At 41.3% G+C, this 22645-nt stretch overlaps 3 protein-coding genes across 4 annotated transcripts; all 3 read left to right on the top strand.

The window, feature by feature from the left end:
* Nucleotides 1-4032: 4032 nt before the first annotated feature.
* Nucleotides 4033-5207, top strand: fgfbp2a (fibroblast growth factor binding protein 2a). Its single transcript, XM_034202306.1, has 2 exons — nucleotides 4033-4704; nucleotides 4860-5207. Exon 1 carries the CDS (start codon nucleotides 4058-4060, stop codon nucleotides 4697-4699), a length of 642 nt encoding a protein of 213 aa, XP_034058197.1. The 5' UTR covers nucleotides 4033-4057; the 3' UTR covers nucleotides 4700-4704; nucleotides 4860-5207.
* A 1041-nt stretch (nucleotides 5208-6248) lies between these two features.
* On the top strand, nucleotides 6249-7879 carry LOC117537168 (fibroblast growth factor-binding protein 1-like). Its single transcript, XM_034202308.1, has 2 exons — nucleotides 6249-6337; nucleotides 6954-7879. The coding sequence occupies exon 2, from the start codon at nucleotides 6973-6975 to the stop codon at nucleotides 7600-7602; it is 630 nt and encodes a 209-aa protein (XP_034058199.1). The 5' UTR covers nucleotides 6249-6337; nucleotides 6954-6972; the 3' UTR covers nucleotides 7603-7879.
* Nucleotides 7880-17224: 9345 nt separating this feature from the next.
* LOC117537169 lies at nucleotides 17225-19616 on the top strand. Of its 2 annotated transcripts, XM_034202310.1 has the most exons (3): nucleotides 17225-17345; nucleotides 18012-18975; nucleotides 19162-19616. In XM_034202310.1, the coding sequence occupies exons 2-3, from the start codon at nucleotides 18133-18135 to the stop codon at nucleotides 19492-19494; spliced, it is 1176 nt and encodes a 391-aa protein (XP_034058201.1). In that variant the 5' UTR covers nucleotides 17225-17345; nucleotides 18012-18132; the 3' UTR covers nucleotides 19495-19616. The 2 variants fall into 2 exon arrangements, with proteins under 2 accessions (XP_034058201.1, XP_034058200.1); XM_034202309.1 differs by lacking the exon at nucleotides 17225-17345 and having other exon boundaries at nucleotides 17786-18975.
* Nucleotides 19617-22645: the final 3029 nt, after the last annotated feature.

Raw genomic sequence — 22645 nt, forward strand, 5'->3', positions numbered from 1 at the left:
TATTTGACAGTTTTAAAGTAGCAGGGTTTACTTAACACCTAATTAAAGACCTGAGTAAACGTACTTCTTAGTCACATTGCAGCACTGGAAAAATGAGACATCCTGCTCATAGTGTATTTTAAAACTTTAACACAATCCTGCACATTCTTCTGTGGCGCTGCCACTTCGGGCCAGAGCCCACTGGTTGCATTACTGGTCAGCTATTTTCAATAGGAGATGATTATCTTCTTCCATAGGCTTCGTTCTGAGGTTTCCTTCTGCACCAGCCAGCGTGTGGATAAACACCACCAGAAAAACCACATTCCTACTTCTAAGTAGGCTTGTATAAAACACACATAAGGAACAAACAAAAAAAACATTCAAAAACAGAAGCAGCGGTTCAGACAAAATTCTATTTTGTATGTGTTTACTTGCACATCAGTCACTGTTTTTAAAATGGTTATTTCCCAGTTTGCACAAGTTGTACATTACGGTAGAATGGTTGTTTTTGCAATTCAGAACAAGTTGTACATTTTGGTATAGGCGATGTTTGTTTTCTGAGATTCTGTACTGGTAGAGCTTTACACTAAGAGCAGGGATACAATGGCTCCTACAATAATGTGCACTATAATGGGCTCTGGAGAAAAGTACTCGCATATTAAAAAGCACAAAACCGTCTACTCTCAGGATTGTTATTGTTTTATTAATATTTGTATTGTTATTTCATAGCTTATTGTCCTATGTTAAGAGCAGCCACACAAAACAGCGCCTTACAGGAATAGATAGAAGCTGTTTTAAACTCAATAAGATAAGGTATCGCGGATACAAGCGGCCGAGATGGGTTTTCTCCGCAGGGTGGCTGGCGTCTCCCTTAGAGATAAGGTGAGAAGTTCAGTCATCAGGGAGGGACTCGGAGTTGAGCCGCTCCTCCTTCGCGTCGAAAGGAGCCAGTTGAGGTGGTTCGGGCACCTAGTTAGGATGCCACCTGGGCGCCTCCCTAGGGAGGTGTTCCAGGCACGTCCAGCTGGGAGGAGACCAAGGGGTAGACCTAGGACCAGGTGGAGGGATTATATCTCTTCGCTGGCCTGGGAGCGCCTTGGGATCCCCCAGTCAGAGCTGGTTGATGTCGCCAGGGAAAAGAAAGTTACCCCCGCGACCCGACCACGGATAAGCGGGAGAAGATGGATGGAAGATAAGAGGCATCGGATAAAGTGTGCGGTGAATATGCAGGAGAACACAAAACTCTCAGGGGGTAGGTTACAGAAGAGTAATGAGAAACACTGCTGATTCTGTATTTAGAAAAAGATGGGAGCTTAAGAATTTTATATCAGAAAAAAAAGGAAAAACTTCATCCTATAATGGTGATAACACTCCTGATGGTGAAATTCACTATGGGGCAAATAAATACACATCATTTTGAAATGCTTTTCATTGAGTATTTACATGTTTTGTGCCACTCTTATACGTGTGCATTTCAGAAGGAACCATTGTGATGTTTACCCCCCTCTTTCCAAGCTGTAAAAAACCATGCATTTTACATAAATACAGTATTGAATGGAAGACTACTTACTATGTTTACATAAGTAAATGAATGTACTGTATAGTAAGAAAAGGTTGTCATTGTTTTTGTTTGGTTTTACTGTATATCCATAAACATTAATTTACTCATGGTCGGCCTACGCTACAATTAGTTTTCACTCATGTCTCACAATGGGACCTTTCTCTCTATATGGAAATGAAAAAAGCAACGTTATACATAGCATACCCAACCGCACACACACGCTAAACCCCTGGTCTTTTACAGACATTTCTTGTTATTTCTCAATTGACAAAATGACTTTGCACGCTCCACACTGAATTTAGTCTGCCATTGTGACTTCCACACACGTTACTTTGTGGTTGTGTTTATATTTGGGAAGGAAATGATAGGGTACCCAGCATGGTTGTGAGCTAGAACTGCCTTTTAAAAACAGGAACTTGAAGGCTCGTTTACATGAGCGCACTTCCAGACATTACTTTCTAAATGAGATGTACTCAGCAGACATGGGAACATTTCTGAAAACTATACTGTGTGCAGAGAAGAAAAATGGTCTATAAGATGAAATTGACATCATTTGTTTTTCTTTATGTGGGACAGGTTGGTAATTTGATGACGTATCACCATGGTGAACACGAGCATTACTGTAAACAGTTTGTGGTCCCTGCCTCCTCCGGACAGCTGATGGAGCCTCCTCCATCTCCTCCTCCCGACAGCTGATGGAAGCCTCCTCCTCCTCCTCCAGAACAGCTGATAGAGCCTCCTCCTTCAGACAGCTGATGGAGGCCCCTCCTCCTCCTCCATACAGCTGAATAGAGCCTCCTACCTCCTAAACCTTCCTCCTCCATACATGCTGATTGGAGCCTCCTCCTCCTTCCTCCAGACAGCCTGAATGGAAGCCTCTTCCCCGCCTCCTCCAGAACAGCTGATAGAGCCTCCTCCTCTCCAGACATCGGATGGAGCCCTTCCCTCCTCGCTCCAGACAGCTGAGTGGAGGCCTCCTCATCCTCATCTCCAGATCAGCTGATGGAGCCCTCCTCCTCCTCCAGACAGCTGATGGAGCCTCCTCCTCCTCCAGACAGCTGATGGAGCCTCCTCCTCCTCCAGACAGCTGATGGAGCCCCCTCCTCCTCCTCCAGACAGCTGATGGAGCCCCCTCCTCCTCCAGACAGCTGATGGAGCCCCCTCCTCCTCCTCCAGACAGCTGATGGAGCCCCCTCCTCCTCCTCCAGACAGCTGATGGAGCCCCCTCCTCCTCCAGACAGCTGATGGAGCCCCCCTCCTCCTCCAGACAGCTGATGGAGCCTCCTCCTCCTCCAGACAGCTGATGGAGCCCCTCCTCCTCCAGACAGCTGATGGAGTCCTCCTCCTCCAGACAGCTGATGGAGCCTCCTCCTCCTCCAGACAGCTGATGGAGCCCTCCTCCTCCTCCAGACAGCTGATGGAGCCTCCTCCTCCTCCAGACAACTGATGGAGCCTCCTCCTCCTCCAGAGCTGATGGCGCCTCCTCCTCCTCCAGACAGCTGATGGAGCCCCCTCCTCCTCCTCCAGACAGCTGATGGAGCCTCCTCCCCCTCCAGACAGCTGATGGAGCCTCCTCCTCCTCCAGACAGCTGATGGAGCCTCCCTCCTCCTCCAGACAGCTGCTGGAGCCTCCTCCTCCTCCAGAGCTGATGGAGCCTCCTCCTCCTCCTCCAGACAGCTGATGGAGCCCCCTCCTCCTCCTCCAGACAGCTGATGGAGCCTCCTCCTCCTCCAGACAGCTGATGGAGCCTCCTCCTCCTCCTCCAGACAGCTGATGGAGCCTCCTCCTCCTCCTCCAGACAGCTGATGGAGCCTCCTCCTCCAGACAGCTGATGGAGCCTCCTCCTCCTCCTCCAGACAGCTGATGGAGCCCGCCTCCCTCCTCCTCCAGACAGCTGATGGAGCCTCCTCCTCCTCCTCCAGACAGCTGATAGAGCCTCCTCCTCCTCCAGACAGCTGATGGAGCCCCCTCCTCCTCCAGAGAGCTGATGGAGCCTCCTCCTCCTCCAGACAGCTGATGGAGCCCCTCCTCCTCCAGAGAGCTGATGGAGCCTCCTCCTCCCTCCAGACAGCTGATGGAGCCCCTCCTCCTCCAGAGAGCTGATGGAGCCTCCTCCTCCTCCAGACAGCTGATGGAGCCCCCTCCTCCTCCAGAGAGCTGATGGAGCCTCCTCCTCCTCCAGACAGCTGATGGAGCCTCCTCCTCCTCCAGACAGCTGATGGAGCCTCCTCCTCCTCCAGAGAGCTGATGGAGCCTCCTCCTCCTCCAGAGAGCTGATGGAGCCTCCTCCTCCTCCAGAGAGCTGATGGAGCCTCCTCCTCCTCCTCCAGACAGCTGATGGAGCCTCCTCCTCCTCCAGACAGCTGATGGAGCCTCCTCCTCTTCCCATATATGTTTTGTTTAGTCCACTTTTTTTCGCAACATGAATTCCTTGCTCGGCCAATAAATAGCAGGAGGGACTGTCAGCTCGAGCAGTCAATCTCTCCTCCTCTTACACTCCGCATCAGTCTCACACCATGTGGACCCAGGTCAGCGCTCTGCTGCTCCCGCTCGCCTGCTGCCTTTGGTCAGCCGAGGCTCAGACTGCGAACAGACAAAGCATCTGGAACAATCCCATTCAATTCAACACCAAGGCCAAGGACCAGTGCACCATGACCATCACGGGTCAGGGGGATTACACACGGCTGAGGCTGATGTGCCAGAGCCGGCAGCGCTCCTACTGGTGCGAGTACATTGGACAGCCTCACACCTGCGGCAGCTACAACAAGAACCCTCGCCACTACTTCGTGCAGATGATGTGGGGCCTCAGAAAACTGCACAACGCCTGCCTGGGGCCGAGGCAGATCAAACCCCACATGTGCAGGAAGGCAGGCGATGAGTCTCAAATGGTCTTCTCAACCGGTTCCTTCTCCAGAACATCGCCGGAGGCTCCAACGAGGGCAAAACCAGCCGCACAGCCTGCCAGACCTCAACCTCAACCTCAACCAATAAGACCCGATTCTGCAAGGCAACCCAAAGCAAAGCCCACAGCGAGAACCGATTCACAACCTCTGACACCACCTGTGGAGAGCAACGCTAAGAGGCTGGCTCAGCAGTACTGCTGGAGGTCGCTTCGAGGCATCTGCTCCTACTTTATTGGCTTGGTTCGGAAAAACTGAGGAAGGTAAGCAGCATTAGTCCGGGTCCCTTCAATAACCCAAACTTATATGTTGTTTTTTGACTAAAGAGAGAGTACACTACTGATCCAAATAATGTACAACTGAAAGCATCAAATGATTGCAATTTTATATGCATTTCTCCCCTCTGTTACATTCACAGATTTACAATGAAGATAACTTCAACTGTCTGATTATACCAGCCATCATTGGAGGGAAAACCCGAGCAGCAGTCTGGTTGAAATTGTGGAAGAACTGTAGCGCCCTCTCCAGAGCAAGAGACGGTACTGCTGTTGTTTATGGTTATATATGTTAAGTATGAAATGTAAAGTTTGACTTGTGAGAAGGTTCCTCCTGCTGCAAAAACATTCTCAACAACACATTTGCCTTACTGGTTTCACTCATTCGTTTGTAAGCCGGTTACCTACGTATAATCTACGTGCATCACTTAATATTATATTGTTGGGAAAGAGCAGAGGTCTGATAAGATAGTGATTTATGTACTGTTGTATTTGAGGGAATATATAATGAATGTGAAAATATCTTTATTAAATAAATAAATATTATGATCCATTATTCTGTGTTGATCAACTTTTTTTCTTGCTTATTTTGATGAAAAATGTGTGAGATTTGATTTCAAAAGAGTGTCAATATTGAAAACAGCTGCTATACACTGTATGTGATATATATATCATAATGTCTTAAAGGTCCCATGTCATGGCCATTTCTACTGATCATAATTCCATTGTTGAGGTCGACTAGAATACATTTATATTGTGTAATTTTCTAAACTCACATTGGTTTCTCACAGCATCTCTGTATAGTATGTGCATTCTCTCTGTCCTAAACGGCTTGTTGGAGCTAACCAGAAAAGCATGACATGGGACCTTTAAAATATCTTCATCCTCATGCAACACCACATTTGACCATTAGATGTCACCGTTGCTTCAGTTAAACTGATCACTAAATTCAATCAGTGATTTTCTCCTACAGAAAACATCTGGTTCTTTCAAGATATTTCCAGTATTCATCTTTAGTAAACTGTTCTAACAGATGGCGGAGTTACAGTTTGAAACGACTCAAGAGTTCATTTGCTTGCCTTAAAAGTGAAGTTATCGTAAAAGCAGCTGGGACTTCTTAAAGCAGGCAGCACAATCTACAAAAACAGATCATTTTAAGTCTTGAAATCTCACATAACGCTGGTAGGTGTCTCCAAAAGTTGTAAGTCTTGAATGTGCTCGATGAAGAACGAAGACAGACAGAAATTAGATGTCATTAAACAGTGAGGACATGTAGTCTACTCTGACACAGATTGGTTGCAAAGCAGGATCTGATTTGGAGCTTCTTTTAAAGTGAACAATTTCCATTATTTGATTAAATCAACATGTTACAAAATCTGCATAAGAAGCTTTGATAATGGTTTGGGGTAACACAGTCAAGCTTTATCAGAATAGCAGGATATCTCTAAAGGACCACCCTTTCATTAGATGACTGAACTCAAGCCGTCCAATCATGCATAGTGTGTGAAGGGGAGGGCTGATTCCGCAGCAGTGTACTGTGGCTGCAGGTACATTAAGCAGAGGAGACTCTCAGCTCTCAGGTGTTGGAACTTTAAACTCAAGTTTACTCTGAAAACTTCAGGTAAGTTTAGCCATCAGTTTTTATCTGAGCTCACTCTGTAATGATCCCTGATTACTAATCTCTTTGGAATTAGTATAGTATTAGGATTTATAGTGCGTGCTTCTTCTTATAACACGACGGTGATTTAAAATGCTCTATATGCTACAATACAAATCCATGTCTCATTATAATCACTATAAGCGGTGTGTTGGTGCACTAAGAGTAGTTGTAGTATTGACTTTCTAAACAATCACTAAATTCAAGTCACATGTTGTTCAGATTGTTTCATCCTAAAAATCAAGGATTCAATCTCTTTATTCATTTATATTTCTTGCACTGATACTTTTCATTATTATTCAAATGTATTCCTTAATAGCTTATTTTTGTTTTCCATTTTATTTGTATCCAAAATCCAATATGAGACTTATATTGCTTCATGTTTTTATTATGTCTTTCCTAATGCATTTCATCGTCTTAAATTGCCTAAAAATATGCTATTCTCGAACAAAACTTAGGAGGGAAACCTGCTTATTTCCGCGTAGCACAAGGGTCTAATAGAGGGTTATAAAGATTATTATTAACAAAGGGAAAGTAAGGGATTGTGGTCGTATCTAAATCCTAATTGATCCTCTTGCAGGACTGTGTGTGCTGCTTTCATGGCTCTCCTCACCAATGTCGCCATCCTGCTGGTCCTGGCTTGTATTTCCCATCAGCTGATGTTGAGCAGCTGCCAGAAAAGCCATGGACGGCGGGGAAGGGAAACCGAGCGAGGACAACACAAGGACAAGCTGAAGGTCAGCCGCCAAACTAAATCTGTCCCTACACAGCCCATCAAGGGGAAAATGGTGACCAAAGACAAGTCTGAGTGCACCTGGGCAGCAACGGGTGAGGAGGTCTTCATCCTCGGTGTCAGCTGCAAGAAGGGGGGCCGGAGCTTCAGCTGTGAATATGTCGCCAATCCGACCGTCTGTCCAGAGTACGTTTCAAATGTCAAACTTTACTGGAAGCAGATCGCCCGGTCGCTGAAGAAGCAGAAGACTCTGTGCAAGGACAGTAGTTCATTGATCAGGACAGGTTTGTGCAAACGAGCTCCCCGAGAGGCTCATTTCAGAATCTATAACACCCCGAGGAAGACTGACAAGCCTTCAGAATCACGGCCAACAGAACCCAAAGCTGTCAAATCCTGTCAGCCCCGTCACAAGAAGCTGGCGGAGGAGCACTGCAACGACTCCTGGTCGAGTTTCTGCACATTCTTCTTCACTATGGTGCAGGATATTGATTGCTGAGAAAGTGAGGACCTAAAATAGATTCAGCTATATATGCAATCACGTTAAGACCTGTCTCTATTAAACATTCTTTATAGATCATTGCTGCTTGTATAGACATATTTCTCCACATGTTCTATCCCTCAATAAACACTTTTCTAGTATTCTCTAATGTTTGTTCTGGGATCTGGTCAATTTGGGAGAAATCTACAGTTCTGATTACTATGGCAAGTTTTGTTTCTAAACATCAGATGTGTATGTCATTTCATTTTTAAAGGAATGTATGTTCCATCATACCAACTGTATCCTTCATTCAAAAAATGTCTTAGTCAAAAGAGCCTCATCTTGTCCTTTTCAGCTGCAACAATTAGAGCAGAATTACAAAACAATGCTGTTCTGAGCCCCTCTACCTTTGAGGTGTAATGCTCGTCTGTTTTTAAAGCGTAGTAAAGTCTTTGGTCTTAGACAAACCATTTCCTGACAATTGAAGACCAAACTATTAATCAAATAATCCAGAAAATAGTTGAATGAACACTGAGACGATCTCTAGGTGATACCTTTAATCTAATTACATACAAATACATGTGTTTCCCAGCATACCCATTTCATTTCAACTCTGCGTCTATCCAAGCTCTTGTCTCTTTTTTCCAAATGCGTGTGCAGAGTCCTGCTGAACGTACTTGTGGGAGATTAGAAGGTTGTGCGTGTTGGGTATTTACACAGTAATTTAACCAGAGGGAGTGAGATTTTTTAGAAAGCCGTGGCCTGCATACTTTGGCACTGACAAGCCTCTGAATTCCCACACGCTCAACTTGCTAAATCAAGGTCAAAGGGCAGCAGGTTCTTGGATTAGATAATGATAACAATAATAGAGATTTGGCAAATCCAACTCAAGGTTGGCAATTATAACATTTCCACTGCATTTTACATTTGAGAAAAATACAGTAAATGTGACATGTCTTTCCTAAAATTGCAATAGCAACCAAATCTATTAAGAGTATCAAAAGTAAAAGTACTCATAATGCAGCGTGGCTACGGTCAGCATCATTATATTATATAACCGGATCAGTATTATCAATTCAATAATGTGTAAGCAGCAGTACTTAAATATTTCTGCATTAGTCAAATGTTAATAACTATGCTACGTTAAAGCCTTTGTAGTTTATTTTGTAACAATGGATTCAGTTTCATAAACGTATTATATCTTTTGAATTTAAAATAATAATAAGAGACACTATCGCTCTTAGATATAACTGAGTAAAGATATCAAATCAATATCATATTTTTTTTCAAAAAAGCCCTCAAAACGCACCTTTTTACCAAGGCTTTCGCCACTGTATAGTTAGTTTAATAGGTTTATTTTTCCGCTACTTCCCCCCCCCACCCCCTTAACCTGTCTGCCTTTTTTCCCCTACTCCCCCCCCCCTACCCGACTTGTAAAGCGACCTTGGGTTTCCTGAAAGGCGCTATACAAATATATATTATTATTATTATTATTATTAATATTGTGGAGTATTGCAAAATGTTACTTAAGTACAGTCCTTGAATAATGTGCTTAGTTACTTTCCATCTCTGACAATGATAAAGTAGATTCATTCATTTGTTCAGGGGTTAAGATTCACTTGCATCAGCTATTCATGTGTGACTTCATCTTATTTGTACCATCAGACTTGTTCGTGACCTAAGGGTTACTTCGAAAAGGTGTAGCAATACTCTCTTGTCCCTTAATTTGAGTTAGCCTTCAGAATGAAATGTATCCCATGTGTATGAGTCTTATTTCTATCATTGGTGGGGAAAATAAGGGCAAGAAACAAGAAAAAAAAGTCCTGAAGTTAAAAGAACAAAATGTGATATCAGATCTCGCTAAATCAGACAAGTGTCAGTACAAATGTTCACTTCAGAGATCACAGAGAGACATTTTTAGGGAAGCGGCTGACATACTTTCTCCACCCACAGCTCCAACAGACCAGAACAGAGCAGCCTCGGGGACGTGCTGTGATTTGAGAAAGGGGAATGACTCATTCTTGATGATTTTAGCTTCATCCATCATAATGCACTACCAACAGCCGAAATCCATCAAAATCCAAAGACTCTCAGCAGGTTGCATTCTGGGCCATGTATACAATCCCTTAATGGGGACATGAGGCAGCAATGTGGCTGCAACCAAAAGTCAATTAGAGGGCAGTCGTAAAATATATGCAGGAATGCGAGGAACTAAAGGAATGAGTTTTCTTTTCAAGCATGACTTTGAGCAGCAGCAGCAGCAACTGAAAACACAAGACTTTGATTCTGTGGGTCAGCTTGTGAAATGTGAGGCAAAGCAGACTATTAGTAAATACACATCCCATCAAAAAGACAGAAAAAACCCTATTAGTTATTATGTTAACAACTATAAATTGATTAAACAACAGGACTGAAGTCAGTGTTCAAATCTATTGAAATCATTTCACATTAGGGGCCAACTGTCCTTTTCAAACGCAAGTAAACCGAGAAAAAACTATATTATTAGGGATGTTAATGGGAATAAAAATGTACTAAATACATTTAATATGCAATCATTTGAATGCCTCGGACCAATTTCAGTGACATTTGAATGAGCAGCTATTGTTATTCCCTCGGTCCACATTCTGCATGCCTCAGTAAGTGGATAAAAGGGAGTACTGTAGAGCCGATGAATGGGAGTCGGAGGCGGCATGTTGAGTATGGAACTCCACACTTTATTTTCCATTTAAGTTTACAGCAGGGTAGAATACTTTGCATAGACGGCACGCTACTCAGGCTAGAATGATAACAACCACCTGGTACACTCTCTAACAGGTCCGTGGTGCAACACACACTTTATCACAGTGAATTATGTCCTGTAATGTTCTACCACAGTACAAAGTATATTGTTTTGTTTTTTATTTAGTGCAGTAGAAGCATAATATAGAAATACTTAAAGATCCCATGTCATGCTTTTCCGGTTATTACAAGTCCCCTTGTGTGTTATGAAGGTTGTTCTGCATGTAAACGGTCTGCAAAGTCACAAACCCTCAAAGTACACCTTGTAGCGAGTAAAACTCTAACACAGAAAATACCTGTCTATGCTACCCCAGAACGCCTCGTTGGAGATTTCTCTTTTTCTTCCTGGGTACAGTGACGTGCCCATACCCAAATGGACCAATCCGTGGAGCCGTTTTGTTACGCGGAGCCGTTACATTAAGTCCGTGGATTGGTGCAAATGGACCAATCCGCGGACTTCCTCACGTCCACACACTCGATCTTTTCTCAGCTGCAGCTCCGCCGATTTCTCCTCCCTGAGACGGCGGGACACGGCGAGGCTGTGAGTCGGTGTGTGAGCACCATAGACTGTATATATAAATGGACGTAGTGTCCGTGACGTCACCCATAGGATTCTGCAGAGTTGCCGTGAAGCCCTTAGTAGGCGGAGTCGGCCACTAATGGCTCGACTGTGACGTCAGAGTCTAATCCCGCCTGCTCCAAATAAGGGCAAAGAGGCGGAGCCGAGGCGGGACCTGCTGCCTCCGAACTGGAAGTAAACAGAGCTAGCTCAGGCTAAGAAGCTAAGCTAACATGAAATACATGCATACCAAGTTACTGCTAACAGTGTAGTACCCCTATATAAACGTTACATTCATAATCAAATGAGACAATCTGCAAGAGAATTAGCTATATTTTATTATTCTTAATGCTTGTCATTCACACGTTGAGAAAAGACGGACTCCACCGCCCGGACCTAACGGAGCCGCAGTGGGCTAGCTCCGGGACGCCGGCTGGAGCTAGCCCCCTGCGGCTCCGTTAGCTCCGGCGGCCACCACTGGGATAATCGGGTCCCCATTTAACATTTGCTCCCGTTTAGCATTATGAGCGTCATAGCCATAGACTATAAAAGTCTTACCCAAGGCTGAATCATAAACTAAAATGTATATGTATGCATAAAGGGTTACATCCTTAGCTGGCTAATAAGTAACAAGCTAAGCTACCAAGCACACAAACACCTGCGAACGGGGTTAACATGTATAATATTATCATTTTAGACTTCTTGGAAGTTCTGTTAGTACATTCAAGCGCACAGCACGACATTTTAATTGTCTGGTATTTGTAACAATATTCCCTAAAAGGCACAATCACCACGAACACGGCTAAAGCTAAAGGGTCAAGTACAGTACTATGACTAACTAACGTTGTAGCCTCTATGGTTGTAGCCTAGCAGAGTGGACAAGTTGCTGTTGGCTGACAGTGCCATCAAAGTGACCACGCCCTAATTTATGAAAAACCTTTAAGACCTCATATAAATAAAAGGGTCGTGTTAGAAAACAATTCACTCACAGATTCATAATCATGAAGGTGGAATCTAACTATATCGATAATAATATGTATTGCATCCATGGGTAGAAACATGTTTTTTTCTGCTGTAAAGTTGGGCATTTTAACATGGGGTCTATGGAAATTGCTCCTTTCTGCAGCCAGTCCCTAGCGGCCCATGTATGAACTGCAGTGTGTGGCACTTCCGTATTGGCTTCCCGGCTCTACCCCACAGTTTGCCGCTTGGTGAGCACACACTCAAACGCCCAGCCAGGCTGCGGGTGTGTGTATTCGGGCTGGGTTTCGCTGTCTCGCAGACGGCCGCTGGGCTCACAGGGAGGGGGGGCAGGAGCTCCAACAAGCCGCTTAGGGTTAGGCTTATAAAACAGAGAGTGAATACACATGCTACAGAGATGCTGAGAAACCAATGTGAGTTTGGAAAATTGCACAATATAAATGTATTTTAGTAGACCTCAACAATGGAATTATGATTAGTAGAAATGGCCATGACATGGGACCTTTATGCAAAGTTCAAGTATCTCATGATAGCCCTTAAGCACACTACTTGAGTTAATAAACTTGGTTACATTTTAACCACACTTTACCACAGGTGACAATTCGAATGAGCACTCACCTGTCTCACTTAACTGCTCCATTTCATTTGAGTCTCCAATGTGGAAGAAAGGTCATTTTTACCGCGTTGTCCTTCTGTTTTCATATTTGGTAATCCTCTCGGTGTCCGAGGTCTTGAAAGCGTTGTTCTGGAATAAAACACACGGGAAGCAATGCTAATGCTATGTTAGCCCTCACATGCAAGCTAGCAGTTAGCCACTTCGTCCTGGAGAAACACTACACGTTAAATCTAGTTCTTTTTATCAGGAGTTTGGTTCATAAAGGACAAATTCCCACGGCAGGGTTTGATTTAAAATATATTTTAAAATAGACTTAAAAACATGTGTTGTAGAACATAATCCAACTCGTAGTGTTGGTGACCGCCGTCATTATCCGCTTCAAAAGAAACTCCAACGTCAGGCCTATGAGAAGTAACAACAGTCCTCGTCAACAGCCAATCAGAATTCAGCAGAGCACCAGGCTCTCTGCGCATGCGCAACACTGAGCGTACTTTCGTTGTGAATGTAGCGACCTGTCAAGCACACTTAAAACACAATTTAAAAAGCTAACTTTAAAAGCTATTAGTCCAATTTATAAAAATATTAATAACTGTAGCATTCTATAAGTATGTATGTATTTTCTAAGTGGCTGTGTGTGCCACTAAAACTACTTGTACTGCTGCCAACAGGTGGCGAAGCATGGTTACTGCATTGAGATTTATCAGTGCTTATAAAATCCTCAAAACTATTAAAGTTGCAATGTAGATATGTTATCCTAAAATGTGTGTATCTAAAATACCTGGTAAAAATTGTATTGTGTCTTCTTTCTTTTTTTTACTAAAGAAGGGACAAATCACGTTGATTAACATGAGCAGCTGTTCCTGTTTCAATTCCAAAGAGCACTCAAGAGTACCAGCAATCATAAAAAGCCCTCTGTGAATAAGTGAAGTATCCAACATGTAATTGTTATTTCTATATCCCAGTTTGCACAAAGTGCTATTTTTTCAAATGTTGCAATTTATGCCACTAAAAACCTCTCCATGCCCTATTTTCTGGTCAAAGCATCCTTCCTCTGGTGATGTTGGTGGCCTGACCGCCTGTGGCTCCTGATTGGCTGAGAAAGGTGGGCATTGGTCAACACAATCCGGCACTACTGACACTAAGGAGATTTGTATGTGTGTACAACCAAGCTTACTATGAATGCTTTGTACGAGAGTGAAAGGGCATTTGGTTCATAAAGAGCTTTACTCTCTTTGGAGCCAAGATTACAAACTGAAGAGAATTAATGAAACACCCCAAATGTTAGGCTACATTGTTAGCGTGACGTGAGACTGATAAGCGTGTGAAGCTGGTGGCTGGTATAGCCCAAGCAACCAGAAGAGAAGAGAGCAGAAAATCACCTCAAACTCTTTGAAGAAGTAAAAAATGTTTTAACATCATTAGTTCTATAATGAGGAGTAGAAGCAATTTTTTTTTTGTCTATATGTTGCAAAGTTGTGGAGTAATATCCCCAAACTGGCAAAGGCCACTCAAAATGTATTTAAAGTATACATCTTTACACATTTTAGATGAAAATAGTCCACAGAGGCCAACTACAGTCCACGATTGAAGGGACCGTTTGACTTTAGTTTTGTCTTTTGTAGTTTACAAAGTCATAAAACATTTCTTAACTCAGTAATAGGATACTACTTCATCTTTATCTTCTATTTGAGAATTAAATGTGACTCTGGAGGCTGGATTACAGCATCTTCCTGCAGTGGAAATGAGCACAAAGTGATTTATGACAGACAGCTGCTGGCCACATAAACCCTGAGTCATCCTCATCGATTAAACAACTGCAACAACAAGCGATATTGCAGACTTATTATAGGGATTTTGAATTACAGCACCGTTCAGATCCTGACTATTGCTCCCGCTGAAAGCTATACTTATCAAGTAATATCCGTTTTTATTATTTTTTTGATTCAATAAAAAGATAGGAATTTCTGCAGGAACCAATAAACACTGTTATTGGTTCTGATCAAGTTGCTCATTAAGAATGACTGAAATGTGTCCAATCAGGAAGCATTAAAAACAGGAATGGCTTGACTCAGCAGGTTAAGCTAATTTCAATTACAGGACTGCTATCAGCACCCAACAGTAAATACATAAATTAAAACTTAAATATTCATGAGGGTTTTTTTTCCTGTATCAATGTTGTGGACATTTCTGGAAGTCCTTTATGAATAGACACGTTAAAAGCACATGTAAAAGTTAATTTGCCTTTTTTTTTAAGACTAATTAATGTTAACATACATCTTTCTCTTTTTTTAACTGGATTGCAGTTTGGTTTAAATACATTTCAGAATACTTGTTTGTTGATTTTGCCATATACATGCATTAATTGCAAAACATCATTCTCATGTTGTGCCTCATAATGAAATAAAAACACACGAGCTTAGCTGCAATAAAAAAGCTCCTTACCAGAATGCCTATAACTACAGAGTAAAGGTAACATCATTTTGCAGTAAGATTTGAGGGAATACATGTCTGCAAAAGGGCACATGAGCCTCTGAGGGAAAACATGCCAACACATGAAAACATTTTCCAAATGAACCTTCAGGTGGTTTTTGAATACGGAGCACAACGTCTGGCAGGCAGAGATTTAATGAACATAATGAGAGGCTTATAAATCACAGAGACATCTATAAATACCCATGCAGGTTAATTTTTCTGACATATAGGCCTGTGTTTAAGGTGCTGTTTACACGGGAACGAAACGGGTTGTATCCGCTACTTTTCTCTTTCGTATAGCCCGTTCGTTCACACGAGGCCGTAATGGAACAGCGGAAATTGACCGCTAAAACGATAACGGGTCCCAAGCTGGATAGATCTGCGGACGGAACGCTCTGGGGGGCCAAACGGCTCTGTGTGTACGCCCTATACGATCATTTCCTGATAACGATGAAGCCATAGCCCTGCCTCTCCCCACCTCTGCTGTAACATGGTCAGTAGCTGCTGCTACTGACCATGCTACAGATATGACGGCCCGTCCACACAACGGCGTGCGTTTACGCTTGCCGGCGGGTGTGTCTGACACTCGACCAACAACCAATCACATGAATCTCCCGCCCCTGACACACAAGCAGCGGTTTGATTGGCTAGAGCTTGTACTGGCATATTATTCGATTGGCTGACGCTTCTGCCGAGGCGTCAAAAGTTGAACATTGCTCAACTTTTGCAGCGAGCCACGCTCCGCGTCGCTTCCCACGATGCAGTTCGGCTAAAAGTGACGTCACCCCATTCAAAGTGAATGGGCAGAAGCGTTGGAAGCTTCAACGCACGCCGCTGTGTGGACGGGCCGTTAGTGCGAAATCTACAGCTCCTCTACCACAACCATCAGCAACAAGTGGACATGGAGAACTACATGTTGCTTAATCCACTGCGGAGAATAAACAGAAGGGCAACCGGGCAACCATGCTCGGGGGTCTTCTTCACTGCTTTTGGTGTATTTTGTGGCGGAAGTACAGCGCCACTTACAGGCCTGGCATATGTACTACAGCGCCTCCAGCGGGTAGAGCGGTCTCGTGTGAACGTACACGTTTATTTAGCCGATTACACGTGAACGGAAGACTTTTTTGATATTGAATTCGGTTTGTTTGCGTTTCATTTGCGTTCCCGTGTAAACGGGGCCCCAAGTCATTATAAGGATAAAACCAGGCCTAGATTTCCATATTCGTTAAGAGTGTGGTAGGTAAATACACTTAGAGCCAGAGATTAAATAATAGCTTCTTATTTAATGTCTTAAAACTAAGATGTCCTGTTAAGACAATTACTTCTGAAACCCAGAACTTTATTTGAAATTACAGCTCCGATTGAAAGGTTTCCAAAAGGAAACATTCGAAAGTTATCCCTTTTAATTGTTTTGTATTACTTTGGTAATGTTAGAAATTAAAATCAATGTTTTGATGGCATAATGTACCTTAAATGTACCTTCAGTTTAAATGCTGTTTTATACTGAAAAACCAGAAATTCTTGTGCACAACCAGTTGTTAAGCTTTTATTCTGAAAATCCTTCATCTCCGGTTAGCATTTAGCATGAGGCTAATATACCATTTCCTATAGAGGTGAATTTAGCAGCGATATGATGTTGCACACCGAAACCTACTGATTTCAACACTACAACTATAGACGTCGAGATATTATTGTTGGATATTAAATGAAGGTACAGTTTATTTGAGTACGTTATTGTTTACAGATGTGGGTTGCATGCGACAACATTTGGAACGACTGAAAACCAAACTGCTGTGAAGTATTTCCTGTATTTTTGGAGTATTGATTACAGCGTTTAGAATGTGTTAAATGAAAAGTCATGAAAGAGTTAAGGAGGAAAAAAGGCGTGTTTAAATATATATTGAATGTACAATGTCTGTATCCTCTGTACGGAAGATACGGAAGAGGATTAGGGCCACATAAAACATTTTTTTGTGAGGATTTGAAAAAAATATTATTATTTTTTGTTCTGAGAAAAAAGTCAGAATTCTGACTTTAATCTCAGAATTCTGACTTTAATCTCAGAATTCTGACTTTTTTCTCGGGGAAAAAAAAAATTATTTTTTTGGGAGAAAAAAAGTCAGAATTCTGACTTTAATCTCAGAATTCTGACTTTTTTCTCAGAATTCTGACTTTTTTCTCAGAACAAAAAAAAAATAAATTATTTGGGAGAAAAAAGTCAGAAATACCGGTAACTGTCGAACCAGCTTCACTGCGATTTACACATTGCAGTAGGCAACAATGGAGGACGTGAGTGAATTTCTGCGCGCCAGAGGAGTCCAAGAGGAAACCATATTGCAAATGGAAGAACAAAAGGTGAGTTATAAATATATAAGTGTGTTTTGGGCGTTCGTAAAAACAACGAAAAGGCGTTAGAATATGAAATGCAGACATTGATGAGCTAGCAGCAAGTGCATTAGCTTATATGCTATGGCTCCCCCCCCATCTAATTCAGTAAATAATGGTTTAGTTTTTTAGTTGACACGCAAGTTTGTGCTTGTTGGAACAGTGGCGACTAACCAAGAGCAACAGCCTGGTGGTTTTCATGTTTCTGTAGAGAAGATTTCATTAAGTGTGTTTAACAAGGCAGCTAGCTGACAATCAGAAGGCTATTAACCATCAAAATGATCAACATCTCAAACATCATCTCGTCTAGAATGGAGTAAGACAGTTGTGGTTGTGGCCCACAACCACAACTGTCTTACTCCATTCTAGACTTGTTTCATAAAATGCGTATTTTTTTACAATGCCTATATATACGCATTTTATGAAACAAGTTAGTGAGGTTAACAGTAAGAATGTTTAACACTTTCTGGCTTTAAATTAAAGGTAGGATTTGTGTTCCTGCATATAAAGTGTTCCTGATAAATAAGATCCGTACTCCGTAATGGACACTTTTACTGAGCATATACTGTGTAAAATAGGAAGAAGAGTCTTAACCTTACAATATTTAAACAATATATTTTCTTTTCTTTTTTGCAGATTAAAAGCAACGTTATTGTCTGATGTACAATTCAACTGCCATATTACAACCCCTCCTACGAATACCAAATTGTCCTCTTTATATTCTGCATTACATCAGTTTGCTGCGCTGCTCACAACAATGCCTGCAGAGCCAGATTTGGATGACTTAATTAAACTATACTTCAGACTTTCCCTAAGTAACAAAGAAATACTTGCTATTTTGGCACACACTAATCACATTGTAATTAGTGTCCGAACATTAAAGAGAATTTGTAAAAGACTTAACCTGTTCAGGAGGAAGAACCAGTCTGACTTGGAGGAAGTGCTAGCTTTTGTACAGCATGAGATCATGACTAATGGACAGATGCAGGGATACCGTTGGCTTCATCTCCGTGCAATTCAACAGGGCCTTGTTGTGTCACAAGATAGCATAAGACGCATCATCAAACTGGTTGATCCACAAGGTGTGGAATTAAGACGAGCCCACCGCTTGAGAAGACGTCAGTACAGATGCAGAGGGCCAAATGCACTTTGGCACATGGATGGTTATGATAAACTAAAGCCCTATGGCATTGCCATCAACGGCTGTATAGATGGTTTTAGCCGCTATGTGTTATGGATGGAAGCCTATATCACAAACAGTGATCCTAAAGTAGTTGCAAGTTACTTTATCAAAACAGTTTCAGGTATAGGTGGATGTCCAGAGAGGATTCGTGCAGACAGGGGCACGGAAAATGTTTCTGTTGAAGAAATGCAGATGTTTTTGCGAAGGAACCACCCAGACAGTTTTGCTGGGGAGAGAAGTTTCCTTTATGGAAGAAGCACAGCAAACCAGCGCATTGAAGGATGGTGGGGTATACTCCGCAAACAGAGTGCGCAGTTCTGGATGAACCTGTTCCAAACTCTCCAGGAAGATGGCCACTTCACAGGAGACTTTTTGGACAAAAGTCTTATCCAATTCTGTTACCTTAATCTTGTTCAGGTAAAATATTTTATTTATTTCTGAGATTAGTCATTAATAAAAGTAGTATGAGTAATAATAATATTATAATTCACTATGTTCGTGGACATTGCAGCAACCTCAGCCTCCATCTAGACAGGTAGAAGTTATGTCCGAAAGCTTCTTAAGACATGTCGTCTACATTTACTGTGCTTTTTTTCTATGCAGGATGAACTTGATGAAGTGGTCAACACCTGGAATTCCCACAAAATCAGACCAAGATCAACTGATGACACAGCATCTGGTCGGCCAGTGATTATGTACTCATTCCCAGAGTTGCACAGTGCTGAGGATAGACTCAAACCTATTGCCATGGAGGAGGTCAATTTGTGTATGTTAGAGTGTACTCCCAAAGGCCAGTTTCCGTGCGATGAAACTGTTTTTGAACTGTGTTGTCTACTCATGGCGGAAAACGGATGGGATGATCCAGCAGATCCATTTGCTGCAGCTGATCTATACATCCTGTTACGAGATGAAATACGACGACAAGTATTTGATTAATGGTACATGTAGCGTACATGTCATTATGCAAAACACAAAATACTGTTCAGGACAAAACTGACCTTAAAAAATAAGTAATTATTTAGTCAAAAATGTATCAATAAAAATCATAGTCAATGGTATTTCATGTATTCCTTAAATGTTTGTCTCTCAACACTATTTTCATTTTTCTTTACAGCTTTTCAACAGTTTTTTTTTAATGGTAGCCTACTGTATGTATGGGCCAAATCTTTGTTACATGTTTCTACATTGTATACACAAATAATGTACCATGTGTTACACAATGGTAACAACTGATTGCTAATTTTCACTCAGTTGCCAGATTATTTCATGTGCGCTCTAAAAACAGTAAGGGACCAGTCATGAATATTGCCATGTAGTTTGCTGCAACTGAGAAGGCCTTGCTTACACTGGACAAACTTCCTCCTTTAAGAAAGGATAACAACGCCATTCGCTGACATAACAAACCTGCTAGTGCCTTTTATTGGTGAATACAAACATCACTTTAGAATGACTTATTGATTGCCACATGCATACAATAATGAACATGTTAATTTTTCAGTATAACTCCATTGTTTTTACTAAAAATGTCTGATCACATTCTTGCAAAAGTGTAAGCACAAATTGAATGATTTAAGCAATAGATACATCGTTCACACCTTTTTGCATAACACATTAATTAAATGGATCAGATTGTCTTTATGCAGTAACACATTTTATTTATTTCAATTACTTATATTTCAAAATGTGGTTACATTTATGTATTCTCGGAACTCAATGAAACAATTTAGCCGTAATAACTTGAGGTGAACAGACTTTGGGAAGCTTGGTTGTGAGTTCATACTAATAGGAGCACATTTGATCCAATGCTGATACAATGAGTATGTCAGTGCAGTATTCATCATATGTTCTCAGTATTGATATACATCAGTCTTTTACCTGTATCACCATAACATTACAACCTAGTGTTGGCAAAAATAAACAATTAACTTTATTAAGACAATAAAGGATACCATTTCTAGACAATTAAATACACATTTGTAAAAAAGGCATCAAGAACTCAAAGCATAGATAAACAGAATGGTAGTGTTCTTAATGAATTTTCAATTATTTTATCATTGTTTTTAATGCCACATGACTAATTAAATTCTCACATTAGTGTCAAATATGAATTACTATAAGATATTTTAGAGAAGTCTTGGAACAACTATTGTAAAGCTTATTTATTCAATCACTTTATACCCATAAGAATAGGAAACTTTATCAACATTCAATTGAAGGCCTGCATACAAATGTGGTGTAAGAAAATACATTTGATTCACAATGTAACCTTAACTTACATTTCAATGTTAAAAGTAACATTTAACAAAACATGAGAATTCCGCACAAGGATGACCGGAAAATTACAGCCCTTTTGCTTTGCTTTTTTTTTTAAATTATTGGTTGATCCACAAGATGTGAAATATAGAAACGGAACAAATATCTGCCTGTAATGTGCCAGTGCAATAACAATTATTAAAGTATCCAAAAATAAAAGATAGGTTTTGTTGCACACAACAATGCCTGCAAAACAGATGTTGAGACTTAATACAATTTACCTTCAGAATGTCTTTCAGTATCAAAGCAATACTTGCAATCTTAGTAAAAAGCAAACAATTGTAATCATAACTTCTCATAACTGAGATAACTGGTAGAAGACTAGTTCAGTCTGTTTATATGCACATCTGAGGTGTGTGTGTGTGTGTGTGTGTGTGTGTGTGTGTATAGGGAAAGTGTGTATGTGTATCTACTTGTTTAGAAGAACCAACCAGTCCACCACTTGAAACTTTAACAAGACATTTGGAATCAAGGCAATGTGACACCTGAGGAAACATTTGATCATACAACATTTTAAGCATTATTTTAAGATTATGTCTTAATTACTTTTTACACTAGTATAAAATATGTTCTAAATAAACAAGATGTGAAATATAGAAACGGAACAAATATCTTAAAAATAATGCTTAAAATGTTGTATGATCAAATGTTTCCTCAGGTGTCACATTGCCTTGATTCCAAATGTCTTGTTAAAGTTTCAAGTGGTGGACTGGTTGGTTCTTCTAAACAAGTAGACACACACACACACACACACACACACACACACACACACACACACACACACACACACACACACACACACACACACACACACACACACACACACACACACACACACACCTCTCAGATGTGCATATAAACAGACTGAACTAGTCTTCTACCAGTTATCTTAGTTATGAGAAGTTATGATTACAATTGTTTGCTTTTTACTAAGATTGCAAGTATTGCTTTGATACTGAAAGACATTCTGAAGGTAAATTGTATTAAGTCTCAACATCTGTTTTGCAGGCATTGTTGTGTGCAACAAAACCTATCTTTTATTTTTGGATACTTTAATAATTGTTATTGCACTGGCACATGTCTTAATTACTTTTTACACTAGTATAAAATATGTTCTAAATAAACAAGTATGCTTTGAACAAGGCACTTGCTTTGCAACTTTATATTCCAGTCAATGGTCAGATAAGGGGTTAGTTACACATTCATGCTTTTACACAAGTTATTCACCTGGGTAAGTGGCATATCATTTTACAATGTACACAAAAAGTAAGAGGGAGCAAACAGTACATTGTATTTTACAACTGTCTGTTTCCATATAAGAACAATGAAGCATGCCACTGTTCTTGTTTGAATCCTTAAACATCTTAGCAGTATTAAAAGGTCTTGAATTACATGAACAAATTACATTTCTGTCAAGTCAGGATTGTGTTCTGCAACTGGAGAATAATAGTCAATATGCAAGTTTGTTGTAGTTTGTGAACACACCACCAAGTTTGTGTAGTGAAAGATGGGCTCCCTTCTGGCCAGCTGGACTTCTCTATAACTATTAAAGGTCCTGGTGAAGTGCTTCCCAAATATACAGTATAGCACACCATTACTTGCAATTCTGCACAACTACTTCGAACATGAAAAACTCTTAACAGTTTGGATTGGTTTGGTTATTGTTGTTGGAGTCTAAACAATGTCCATAACCCACACATTGCTCTCAAGAACTGCATTGAATTCTGAACGGAAATCTGGGAAGTTCTCATAGCTGTCAGCTATGTGCAGAATA

Source organism: Gymnodraco acuticeps, unplaced genomic scaffold, assembly GCF_902827175.1.
Source record: "Gymnodraco acuticeps unplaced genomic scaffold, fGymAcu1.1, whole genome shotgun sequence".
Taxonomy (NCBI): Eukaryota; Metazoa; Chordata; class Actinopteri; order Perciformes; family Bathydraconidae; genus Gymnodraco; species Gymnodraco acuticeps.

Excerpts from the sequence above, each read along its gene's own strand:
- fgfbp2a (XM_034202306.1), top strand. The coding sequence starts at position 4,058 with ATGTGGACCCAGGTCAGCGCTCTGCTGCTCCCGCTCGCCTGCTGCCTT.
- LOC117537169 (XM_034202309.1), top strand. The coding sequence starts at position 17,917 with ATGGACACTTTTACTGAGCATATACTGTGTAAAATAGGAAGAAGAGTC. Across the intron at positions 18,976-19,161 it reads GTTACCTTAATCTTGTTCAG|GATGAACTTGATGAAGTGGT; the intron begins GTAAAATATTTT and ends TTTTCTATGCAG.
- LOC117537168 (XM_034202308.1), top strand. The coding sequence starts at position 6,973 with ATGGCTCTCCTCACCAATGTCGCCATCCTGCTGGTCCTGGCTTGTATT.